Here is a 12385-nt window from a genome sequence, read left to right as displayed (position 1 = left end):
TTGAATTTCCTTTCTATTTTGTAATCCCTCCCTTAAAAGACAAACAAAAGAAACAACCTCTAAGAGGACCCTTCAACAGGCAGGTAGATGATGGTCACCTGGACCCAAGCTGGGGGAAATCTGTTCATACAGGCGGTTCAGAGGGCGGCTTGGCCAGTGATTGCCGCCTAGTCAACCCTGTGCTGCTGTGGTCTGAGCTCCATCTTCAGTGTGGGACAGTTTCTGGGCTTTCCTTGGAGGCCTCACAGTTCAGTCTTGACTTTATGCATTAAGTCCTTTTGGTCAATCTTATCCAGGTCCTGGTACCAGCGGTTATAAGCCAACAAGGCCACATTCTTGGCAGCTACAGCCATTACCTCCACGGAGCTGGCGGCCCACTCCAGGGCATTGAGGTAGAAGAGCTGGTTATGGAGGGCAAACCTCGGGAGGCCGGGGCGGGAGCCGTAGAGGGGGTGAGCCTGCCACTCGGCTGTCTGGACTGAGTAATAGGAACGGAAGAGGGTCTTTAGCTCTGTCCGGAAGAGAGGCTTGGGAGACTGTACTCGCCACACGGCTGCCTCCTGGGGCTGCTTCCGCCGGAAGCTGGCTGAGATGTTGACAGGACAGATACTGTCCAGAGTGCAGAAGAAGCTGGGGAAATCTGTGGTGAGGATGTTGGTGAAGGGGAAAAGCTTAGGGTCGGGGAAACCAAAGTAGGAAGAATTGAGGTAGCCATGGACCAGGGAGACCACAGTGGGCTGGAAAGAGCCCTGGACATCATCAATGGGTGGGGTGAAGCCCTGGAAGGTAAGGTTACTGCTGCTGTCGTCTAGGTGCAGGGGCGTCGCGATGACCACAATGTCATAGAAGTCGGAGCCGTTGCCCTTCTCACTCTCATACCCCACCTGGTACAGGGCTTTCCCTTCTGGGAGAGAAGAGAGTACAGAAGTCAACTTGTTCCTTGGTTTCTGCCGACTCACCTATTTGGGGCCCAGCATTGGGGGAAGCTGGGCTGATCCTGTCTCTCCTGGGTGAGCCCTGGTCTTGGAGTAAGGAGGCTCAAGTCCTTCCTCTGGGTCTGCTGCTGACTGACTGGGGTGAGGCTGTCACTCAAATCCTCAGTGGTCAAAGGAACAAGGCTGGATTCATGGAAGACAGCGACTTAGCTATGACAGTTAAATTGCAGCAACAGTGCCCTCTAGTGTTAGTGGATCATCCCACTGCTTTTCTGAAAATAATTCTGCAGGGCAGTTTAGGCCTGGGGCAGAGAAGAGGCAGAAGGGTTGGCTAGGAACAGTGTGCCCATCCATACCTCCTGCTCTGTTCACTCACCTGTATTGTGCAGGGTCACAGAGGTCACCGTGGCATGGATCACATTGGCCTTGGTGAGCTTCAGCAAACCAGAACACACCAGCTTGTTGCCCCCTTCCACAGACCACAGGTTGCCCTGGGCTCCAGCTAGTGACATGGCTCCTGGGCAAGGCAGGAAAGGAAGCTGGACCACAAGGCAGTGGGCCTAGAGAGTCCAACATGATCCTCCTTGGGCCTTCCTGCCAGTAATACGCCTTCTAACCACAAGCACAGGGAGACAACAAACATCTAAATATGATTAAGTCCCCAGTGCTCTGAGGGCCAGCCCCAAAGGACTATACAGCAGGCAGTTCTGTTTTTTGGAATATATTGATGGGGAAATCCACAAAAATGGTGAGACATGTGGCTGGAAGGCTAGGGGTATGTGGCAGCTACGTAAAAGGCGTAGCGTTTTAGCCAGGTGTAATGGTGCATGCCTTTGACCCCAGCACTCAGTAAGAAGCAGAGATATACCAATCTCTCTCTGTGAGTTCAAAGCCAGCCTGGCCTACATAGCGAGTTTCAGGCTAGCCAGGGTTACAAAGTGAGACTTTGTCTCAACAACAAACAAAACAAAAAAGGCATGGGGTTTCTTTTAGGGTGTTGGAAATGTCCTCAAACTGTGATGGTTGCACAACTCTGTGGACATACTGAAAACCACGGGAGAATGGGCCTGGTGCCTGTAGCTCCTAGGGGACATGGGCGTCAAATCTTAATACAAACAGGCTATACTGGGTACACACAGGATTCTAGAAGAGTGAGCAGAGACACTGCAGAGGGATGCTGGGGAAGGAACCAGAGGAACAGCATCCTGCACACATGAGAGCTGCCTGTTCATGCCAACTCTTTTACCTTTTTACCCAGAACATGCAAGTGCCTGGCATTGTACCGGTACTGTCTTCAGTGTCTGGGACTTCTCGGTAGACACAAAGGGGCAGGTGTCCTGCCCTTGTGAATCCCACATTCTCTGCTCTTAGGGCCAACCTACCCAATCTTGTAATGAGCTGGGAAGACTGGGTGACTAGCCAATGAACACCTAAGGGTGGGACAGTTCCTGAAACCAAACCATGGATAGCAAAGTGCCACTTCAGCTCTGACACTGATGCATGGTTAGAGATCATAGTTAGAGAGTGGAGGACACATTGGATATGCCACCAGAGCATTGCTTCTGCCATCAATGAAGTGGGGTAAATACCGTGTGCCAACTTGGAGGACTGGCATAAAGGGCAATAGGGGTTGGTGACTGTCACCAAGCCTGACAACCTGAGTTCAATCTTTAGGACCTTCATGGTAGGAGAGAACAGACTCCTGCCAAGTTGTTCTCTGACCTCCACTCACACACCCACACACATATCACAAAGTAAATAAAAAGAATGTGGTAAAAGTACCAAGGCAATAGTATGATGGAAGGGTATCACGAGACTCAGCTCATTCTAAGTATGGTGGGCAGGGAGAACAGGCAGGCAGGTTGAGGGCTGTACACTCACCAGCAAAGGCAGGCATTGCTGCTGACTGGCCATAGCTAGACCGAAGGACAGCAGAGACGACATCATCAATAAAGCGCTGTGTGACGCCCACCTGGAGCAGGGACTCAGCCACTGAGCGCTGGGTCATGTTGACAAAGGCGACCTCCCCCAGCGAGTAGAGCAGTTCTTCCACGCCTGAGAAGGCATAGCCATGGGCCTGATACTTGTAGATCCTAGGAGACGCACGGGACTGTGGTACTGTGCAGAAAGGCGGGTCACCCATCATGAGTTCCCTGTGGGCCTCCCACTTCATCTACATTGTCATGGGAGAGATGTTATGTACCCTTTGTCCTGTTCCATGGCTGTGGTGGACTTGTACCCTCTCCCCCAGGGACGGTACAGAGATAAAGGCAAATACCTCAGGATCCCACTGGACCTGGTTTCTTATTGTGGATGCTGGATGCCAGTTATGCTACCTTCCAGATCTCTTCCTGCCCCAGGTCATAGTTCACATCTTTGGACACAGGGGGCTTCTTCACTAGCTTCTCTGTCCTGGCCTCAAGGACCACGCTGAGCCTGACAGCTTTGTGCTGCCACTGTCCTCTCTACCACCTGATCTGACAGGGCTCTCATTGTGCTGAGCATCTGTCTGGGCCCTCTACTCCTCATCCAAGGTCCAGGACATGCACGGATGGGAATCTCCTCCTGATGCATACTGGACTAGCTGGCCTTTGAACTGCTGCCTTTCTGGACTTGGTAAACATGGAAGCATGCAGAGTTTGGTTTTCGATGGTGCCGCTAGATAGTGGTGTCATGCAGGTTTTCGATGGGGCCACTAGATAGTGGTGTCAGAGGGCAGATAGAAATGTGGGTCTGAGCCAGGCGTGGTGGTACATCTCTGTGAGTTCAAGGCCAGCCTGGTCTACATAGTGAGTTCCAGGCCAGCTGGGGCTACAGGGAGACCCTGTCTCAAAAAGACCAAAAAAGTTTAAAAATAAAATAAAAAAGAAAGAAATGTGGGTCTGTGGGGGCTGGAGAGATGGCTCAGCGGTTAGGAGCACTGGTTGCTCTTGGAGCCCGGGTTCAATTCCCAGCACCCACACGGCAGCTAAGAATTGTCCTTAACTCTAGTTCCAGGGGCTCTGATGCCTTCTTCTGATCTCCACAGGCATTACATGACATGGGTGTACTTACATACATGCAGGCAATACACTCATTATACGTGAAATTTAAAAAAAAAAAAAGAAATGTGGGTCTGGGAGTGGAAGTGGAACTTATCTTCCAACAGTCAGCATGGCAGGTTTGCAGAAAATTGACAAGGGAGAAAAGTATATGAAAGAAAAGACAGGGCAGGTGTGACAGTGGAAGTACTTTTAGGACTTCAGAGGCTGGTGAGTTTGAGGCCAGCCTGGACTACATAGTAAGACTCTGTCTAAAATAAAGTAAAATAAAACCTTTTAAAAGGCAGGAAGCTTGTAAGCATTGAGCATTGGGGAGGAGGGTTGCGAAACACCATGCATGGGCATGATGTGGCTGCGGCACTCATGAATGCACAGCAGCTGCAGTTGTACGCATAGGAATTGTACAAGTCCAGCCCTAAAAGCATTCAGTCATAGACAGGGAGGTGCTCAAAGGGCCCTGCCCAGGGGCTCTAATGACAGACAAGGGTGGCTGGGGGAGTGGAGGATGTCTTCAGTGATGCAGCCACTGGTGAGTTACCAGTGCTCCAGTGGACTGCTGCACACCTATACCCACATGAGTGGCCCTGGGTAAACCCAGTGGATCACAAAGCACGAACACAAACAAAACAAAAAGATATGAAAGTGGGATGAGGACTTGGTGGGAGGAGGGGGACGAGTGCTTGGGAGTGGAAGAAGAAGAAGAGGATGGGAGGATGAATGTGACTAGAGAGTAGTGTATGTGTGTGTGTGTGGTGTGTATGTGTGTGGTGTGTGTGTGATGTATGTATGTGTGGTGTGTATGTGTGTGATGTGTGTATGTGTGGTGTGTGTGATGTGCATGTGGTGTGTATGTGTGTGGTGTGTGTGTGATGTGTATGTGTTGTGTGTGATGTGTGTGTGTGGTGTGTGTGTGTGTATGTGGTGTATGTGTGTGGTGTGTGTGATGTGATGTGTGTGTGGTGTGTATGTGTGGCGTGTGTGTGGTGTGTGTATGTGTGTGATGTGTGTATGTGTGTGTGTGGTATGTGTGGTGTGTGTGTGATATGTGTGGTGTGTGTGCATGTGTGTGATGTGTGTATGTGTGTGGTATGTGTGATGTGTGTGTGCGTGGTGTGTGTGTGTGATGTGTGTGGTGTGTGTGTGTAGGAAACTGTTAAAGAACACATTAATTTTTTTAAAAAATTTATTTTTTTATGTGTATGTGTGTATTGCCTGCATGTAGGTAAGTGCACCTGTGTCATGCAATGCCCATGGAGGTCAGAAGAGGCTGTCAGATCCTCTGGAACTGGAGTTACAGACATTTGTTAGCTGCCATGTGGGTGCTGGAATTCGAACCTGGATCTTCTGCAAGAACAACCAGTGTTCTTAACTGCTGAGCCATCTCTCCAGCCCCAGAATACATTACTTTTTTAAGATTGAAGAAAAAAGAAGAGGTGCAAGGACTGAGCTTTGAGGACATGTGGGGCACAAGGAAGATGCATGTGCTAGTATGGCATAGTGAGGAGGAAGTGAAGTGGCAGGAAGCAGGGAGGGGGCCCTGGGGCCACATCAGGGTACCTGACACTGAGGAGTCAGTGATGGGGCTAGAGGAGCAGCCTCTGCTCAGGGAGCTGGAAGGCAGGAGGTAGAACGGGGAGGGGCTGCTTGGCATGTGAGTGCAGAATGGACATAGACCATGTGTCCTCTCTACCTGAGGCGGGAGGGAGGGGTTGGCACCCAAGAGGAAAGCAGTAGTCAAAAGAGGTATTTGTTCTAGATGGACAAAGTAGGGGCAGCAGAGCTTGCAATGGGTGACCCTAGGCTGCATATGGCCTCCACAAGTGTTTCATTTGGCTCAGAAAGTAAAGTGGTAAACACTGAAAAAATTGGGAGATTTCATGAGTCCTCATGGCTGGCCACAGTGGGCTGCAGCTGGCTGCCTCACAGGTAGCCTTTCTCTTCACGCTGCCCCACCTCCCGTGGCTCCCTTTTCTCTACCACCCAGGTGCCTCGCTTACATACACCCCATTGTAGCCCTTGCAAGTGACTGAATTTGCAATCCAGGCTTCAGAAGGAAGGAGAGAATGAAGGTTAGTGTGGCGAGGCCAGGGGCACCAACCCTGCCCTACCTGGTCCCCAGGCCTGGGCTGAAATGTGCATGGTCCTTGTCCCCACATTCTATACTCTTTCGCAATTTCCAATCAACCAAGTCTTCAGCAAGCCCTTCCCTGGCAGCCCAGCCCTACCTCATGAACTTCTCCATGACCTCCTCCACCCACATCTGCAGCCTCAGGAAGCTGATGCCGTAGTGCCACCAGAGGCGGAAGAGGTTCAGCAGGTACCAGTCGGTTTCCTCCAGCATGAAATGCTCCCCGCCGAAGATGGCACTCCTGCCCACCACCTCACGCCGCTGTCTCAGCCCTGCAGAGATCAGCAGCCTCTCAGCTCCTCGTAACCCCCCCCCCCCCGAAACCTGGCAGAACCTTCAACTTTTGTATTGGGGCTTTCCTGATGCAACAGCTGCAACTGTCTGGTCTGTTCTTTGTTCTGTCCGTCTGACTAAGTGACTAAGAAAATGAAAATACACCATTTTATACTTCTTTCAACAGGGATCTGCTCAGCCAAGCAAGAGGGAAATTGTGCCACCCCAGAATGTCTACAAGCTGATGTGGGCAGGGCTGGCTTGAGATGTGGATTTGGGCTCCAAGGTCACATGCTGTGATAACCACAATTCCTTCTAGCTGCTCAGCACGCCACAACTCAGAGAATGTGTCTATGGCTATGACTACCCTCCACTCCACACACCATACACACTGCCCTGCTCCACAGCAACAATCCTGGTGTTCTAAGTTTGACTATAAAGGATTTTTCCATTCTGGGGGCTGGCCAGTCTTCTACATACTTACACAGCATTGTATCTCACCCAGGTACAGAGGGTGGGCCAAGAGGACATTTCCAACCTGCTATTCCAAACCTTGCTACAGTGAACAAGCTTGCATGTACTTTGTACTTCAGCAAGATGTGCTCCTGCAGGACCACTTCTGAGAAGTGCAGCTTTTCTGCACCAAACAGCCTGTGTATTGTAGTTTTGATAAGATGATGCTGGCTTTGAATCCCAGCTTTCTCACTTATTAGCTGTGTGGTTTCAACTGAAGTATGTCAGTTTTCTGAGCCTCAGTTTCCTTAGGGGGAGATCTGTCTCCCATCCTGCAGGCTGATAGGATTTGAGGCAATGTCCACACATCACCTAGTAGAGTACCAGTTACCTGGTAGGCACCAGGATGCGGACACTGATATGATCACAATAATTCAGAGGCAGCAAACTGAAAGGGAAAGAAACTGGCCTGGGAGTCAAACCTGAGTTCTAATCCCGGCTCTGCAACTAACTCACTGTGTAACCTCAGGCAAGTTCTTTCCCCTCTCTGGTCTCAGCTGCTCCATCTGTAAAATGAGGAGATCGGGCTAAATGACCATCCAACCATAAGGATTTGGCTTGGGGCGCTGGGCGCCAGAACCCTGGGACTGGACACTCACCCAGGAGCTTGACGAAGTCCTGCATGTGGAGGCTCAGAGAGTGGAAGGAGGCTGCTCCACTCTCGTAGTGCTGCTTGTTGACGGAGATGGTGGCCAGGCGGCCACCCACAGTTCCCTTCTCATATACGACAATCTGCACTCGGGGTCCAAAGTGCTGCTGGAGGAAATGGGCCACAGCAGAGCCCCCGATTCCGGCCCCAATAACGGCTATCAGCAGGTCCGGAAAGAAGCAGAAGAGATGGCACAGCATGAGAGAGACAAGTTACTTTTGCATCTTCCTGTGGAGAGCAGAGGCTCCTGGTCCCTGCACTTCATAGGCTTAAGGCATTTCAAAGGGGAAAATCCATAATCTGAATTATCAGCACCACCAAGTCAAACAAGCAAAGGTTGGCCCCCAAGCTGCACCTGCTACCGCCTTCACTGGGACAAAGGAAGACTCCAGCAGCAAAAGAGCAGGAAAGAAACCCCAAATTCAGAATGCTTGGTTACAGAAAATAAATTGGCTTGTGAGATGGCTTAGTGTATACAAGCGCCTGCTGCCAAGCCTGATGATCTGACTTTGACTCCTGGAACCTTTGTGGGGTAGGGAGAGAACTGACTTTGCAAGTTGTTCTCTGACCTCCACATGAGCACCATAGTGTACATGCGCCACCTCTCCCACAGTCAGTCAGTCAGTCATCAATCAATGCATGTTTAAAAAAGAATAAGTTTAGCTTTTTACAAAATTCCCTATCTTCCCTGTTTTACTTAATATTTCATTATTAATTGGTGAATACTATTACTGACCAATCACTGTTGTTGGTGGACTGGAGACCATTTCTTGATTTGGGGGTCAGCAAACCACAGCTTGTAGGCCACAATCCAAGTAAGGCTGGTTTCTGCCATTTTATTGGCAGAGGTTTTTCTTTTTTGAGATGAGGGTCTGATGCTGGGGTTCTGAGATGCTGCTCAGGCTGGCATTGAACCCCTGGGCAAGTGATGCTCCCTTTCAGCCTCCTAATACTGGAGAGTGCATCCGTCAGCAAAGCTTAACTGGAGCACAGCTTTGCTTTTACTTATTGTCTGTTCCTTTCATACAAGGTAGACAGAATGAGAGTGTGCAGTGGCCCACAAAGACAGACTAACGTATTTATTCTCCAGCCCTTTGCAAGCAAAGTTTGCCAACCCCTGGTCAAAGTCCAACCTACCACTGGATGCTTAAATCATTTCTGTGTTTGCCAAGACTGGAACACCCCCTCCCCTGTGATGGGCTACTCTCACTGCCTTATAGGGCCCTCGGTTCCAGTTTGGGCTCTTGCTACAGTTTCTGCTTTGGATCCTAGCATCCACTGTCTCTATCACCTGCCTTCCTGTTATTTGCAAGCTTAGCTTATATACCAGTTCATGTGTCGGTCTCATCCAAATCACAGATAAAACAGTTTACTGGACAGAGCTCCTGGGTGCTACTGGGAACATTGTCTAGATAGATAATGGTCAATAGTCCTGAGAGAGGAGTAAGTCAGTTATTCAAACCCTGGGCTGGGCTATCGCCTTACCTGCAAATCTGTCTACTGTGTATCTGAAACACTGCTTTCTTCTCATTGATAGCTCAGCATTCCCATCCACACAGGCAGCAAGATAAATTGCCTATCATTTGTCTTTACTGGACCCATGTTGGTGATCACCAGCTCCTGCCAAGAAGGGACAGGCAACCCCAGAACACAAGGCTCTTCTCAACTGACCTCCTCTCCCAACACTCTGCCTTCTTGTCCGGCTAGCACAGCACATGCCTTTACCTGACTGACCTGGTTCTCTTGTCAACTCTGTGACCAAGTCACTGACTTCTACAGTCCTCAGTGGTTAACTTCAGCTCTGCTTGCCTGAGCCACCTAAGATGAGGGAAGTATCTCATGCATATTTGAGCAGCACACTGCCCTTGCCATACCATATTCAAATGGTCCATTTAAGAATGGAGAGAACTCACCTTACCTCTAGACCCTGGGAGGCAGAATCCATCAAGAATCTGTTTGCATTTTGAAAGAGCACTCTTTCTCAGTACTTGCAAAGCCACTTCCAGAAATGTCCTTAACCTCTTCTTAGCCACTCTGTGCTCTTCTACTTTTCCTTTGTAAACAGCTTCCTAAATCACCCATTTTCTCCAAAGAAACATATTTTGAGCCTGGAGGCACTCCCCAAACCCTAAACCAGGCCATAGGTAAGATGCTATGTCACTGAGAACAGGCTCACAGAACACACATAATGGACACTGCCCTGTTCTATAAGATGTGCCAAAGCTCAAAGATGAACCACATAGGGTTTTGGTTCCCCAAGAACTCAGCAACCAGTGGGCACAGACTCATGCACAATCGGCTAGAACATCCATGACAAAGTAGGACAACAGGCTTTTGGGGAGTCCTGAGGAGGAAGAGATAGATACTGCCGGAGGGGATGTGGGGATACAGGCTGCACAAGGAGAAAGTACCTGATCCTGACCCTAGAGGACATTGTGAGTGACCACAGGAGCAGCTTGAACAGAATGTTGAGGGGGACTTTATGGGGTCTTTGGGGACACTCCAAGGCAATCGGATGGGATCCTGTTGGATGGAGTCCAAAGATTATGCCACTTAACAGGAAGATTTTTATCTTCCTTCTGGGTCTAGTTCATGTCACCAAGAGAAGACAGCAACCAGGAAAGTTAAAGGGCAGCTTGGCATTGATCTGGGGGGTCTTGGGTGAGGTGGGGGAGAAGCAGCTGGAAGGGGGTAGGTTGCAAGCACTGCACTGCCATCCCAGGAAAGAGCACTCTATCCCAGGTCCCTCCACACCCACCTTCTCTACAAGGCCATCTCTGAATATCCTCTCTCTCAGCATTCTCTTGCTCATGAACTCAGCCCCAAATAAAATTCTGGCTTTAGTCACCTTTAACATTTTGCGTCCTGGTTGTAGTTTTCTCACACAAGCTCTGGGATTGCACTGGTTCCAGCAAGTCTACGGTGCTCCAAGGCACCCACTAGTAACACTAGAATTGGCACTATGTCCTCCCACACCAGGAGCCCAGCATCTTTGGTGGGAATTTTATGTGGAAGGTGATTTGAAAATCTTTGAGTCATGGGGAAAAAAGCAAACATGGAACTAACAACGACGGCAGACATGAAGTATTTAGCGATGCATCTTTGTGTCTGCAATTTATTTTGAAATGCATCAAAATATAGGATGAGTTCTAACTAAAAGGATGCATGATGGTGACAAGGTGAGTGGAGTCAGTGGCAAACAGCACAGTCTGGGTGTTGGGCATGCAGACGATCATTGTAAAATTCTTTCAACTTTACTGTATGTCTGAAGAATTTCACAACGATATGCTGCGGAAAACCACACCAAAAATAAAGACTGCCATTAAGGGCTCTCCACGCTGGAGCTTTGAAGCTCTGTGGTAGGTTTGTCTAACATGCTTGAAGGGGAAGAAGCTCCCTATTCTGTCATCCAGCACATCTATCCCCTGCAGACCTATTGTTCTGTCTTCTGGAACTGCCTTCTACAGACCGGAAGTTCTGGCTTTGATTTCTAGGAAGCCTTTTCAAAGCTAGCAAAACCCGCTGGTGAAGCACGAAGCACTCTGCAGGCGCAGAACTTTCTCAGACTAAGGACCTAGTGTCCTGTGTCCTCCAGCAGAACCACAGCGTAGCCTGTCACACACAGGGCCCTCTGCAGACCACCGCGAACATCACCACCCAGCTCCTGGCCTCCGTCAGCTGTGATCCAAGCCAGGAGCTACATTCCCGGAGGATGCTAGGATCCTGCACCTTTCAAAGCGCTGGCTGTCAGCGGGCCATACCTGTCCAGGCCTCTTCTGTCCCAGGTGGCCCTCTTCACGCGCCCGCGCCACCCTCCTCACCAGCACGCCCTTCCCAGTCCCAGGTCTTCGCCTGTCCTGCACCCAGTTCCTCTCCGGAGGAGCCCTTCCACATCCAGCTGCTCTTCCCTGCCCCCAGCCAGCTGCAGCCAGCTGCGAACCCTTTTCCCGCCCATCCACCTGAGGTAAGCCCCCCTCCCTATCCTTCCCGCACCGATTTTGCTGGGCGGGGCATCTCCCCCTGCAGCTGCAGCGGCGAGAAGCGTGGCCAGCACGACGAAGAGCCAGGCAGCGCGGGCCATGACGGGCGGCAGCCAGGCAGCACGCGGCGGCTCAGAAGCTAGCCGGTTGGCGCTCGGTTCCCCGCCCCGCCCCGCCGCCTCACTGGCCGGTCCGCCTTCAGCTTGGTTGGTCCTTAACTCTCATTGGCCGAGAAACCGTCTCTCTGCAGTACGAGGTCCCCATTAGCTACATCTGTCTCCCGGAGGGCTCAGTCATTGGTAGTGTCCCCGTCCCTCCTCCCGGATGCGGCATCTTCATTGGCTGGCTCATTCGGCTCTGGCGCAGATGTGTGCCTTAGTAGACTCTCAGCACCAGGACCAGAGATTAGCTGCTCAGAAACATACTTAAGTCGCAACCTCGGAGAGTTATACAAAACCTTCTGTGTCTCTGTCTCCCTTTTCATTAGACGGGGTGGAGCATAATCCCAGAGCTACCTTTGTAAATTAATGTGATGTTGCCTAAGGGACGTGAGTCTCCAAGTGCTGGAAGCTGCTGACGGTCACTAGACGCTGCCTAATACACATGCTGCAAACAAGCGCATACGCACCTGATAGTGTAGTTTTCAACTTTTACAGTTTACCTCTGCTTTCTACCTTCTCTCCTTTATTCTTATTTAGATACAGGGTCTCGTGTAGCTTAGGCTGGTCTGGGGCTCACTATGTGTGGAAAGATGACCTTGAATTGTCATGGCAATTCTGCTCAGCCTCTCAGTTGCTGGGATTACAGGCTTGAGCCGCCATTCCCGCTCTTCCTTAATTAAAAAAAAAAAAAATCCCTCTTAAATT

General features: G+C 50.3%; 1 protein-coding gene across 1 annotated transcript; it reads right to left on the bottom strand.

Annotated features, from left to right (window-relative positions):
• Pcyox1l (prenylcysteine oxidase 1 like) lies at positions 1-11679 on the bottom strand. Its single transcript, XM_008837901.3, has 6 exons — positions 11533-11679; positions 7490-7696; positions 6202-6376; positions 2817-3028; positions 1312-1452; positions 1-904 (listed from the first exon to the last, which is right to left on the bottom strand). The coding sequence occupies exons 1-6, from the start codon at positions 11618-11620 to the stop codon at positions 243-245; spliced, it is 1485 nt and encodes a 494-aa protein (XP_008836123.1). The 5' UTR covers positions 11621-11679; the 3' UTR covers positions 1-242.
• Positions 11680-12385: the final 706 nt, after the last annotated feature.

Source organism: Nannospalax galili, unplaced genomic scaffold (genome assembly GCF_000622305.1).
Source record: "Nannospalax galili isolate Female #2095 unplaced genomic scaffold, S.galili_v1.0 scaffold19, whole genome shotgun sequence".
Classification (NCBI taxonomy): Eukaryota; Metazoa; Chordata; class Mammalia; order Rodentia; family Spalacidae; genus Nannospalax; species Nannospalax galili.
Note: the sequence above shows the minus strand (reverse complement) of the source record. Positions and strands in the feature narration are given on the sequence as shown.

Coding starts and splice junctions, on each gene's coding strand:
- Pcyox1l (XM_008837901.3), bottom strand. CDS start 11,620: ATGGCCCGCGCTGCCTGGCTCTTCGTCGTGCTGGCCACGCTTCTCGCC. Junction 7,697..11,532: donor TGCCCCGCCCAGCAAAATCG/GTGCGGGAAGGA, acceptor ACCTGCTGATAG/CCGTTATTGGGGCCGGAATC. Junction 6,377..7,489: donor GGACTTCGTCAAGCTCCTGG/GTGAGTGTCCAG, acceptor TGATCTCTGCAG/GGCTGAGACAGCGGCGTGAG.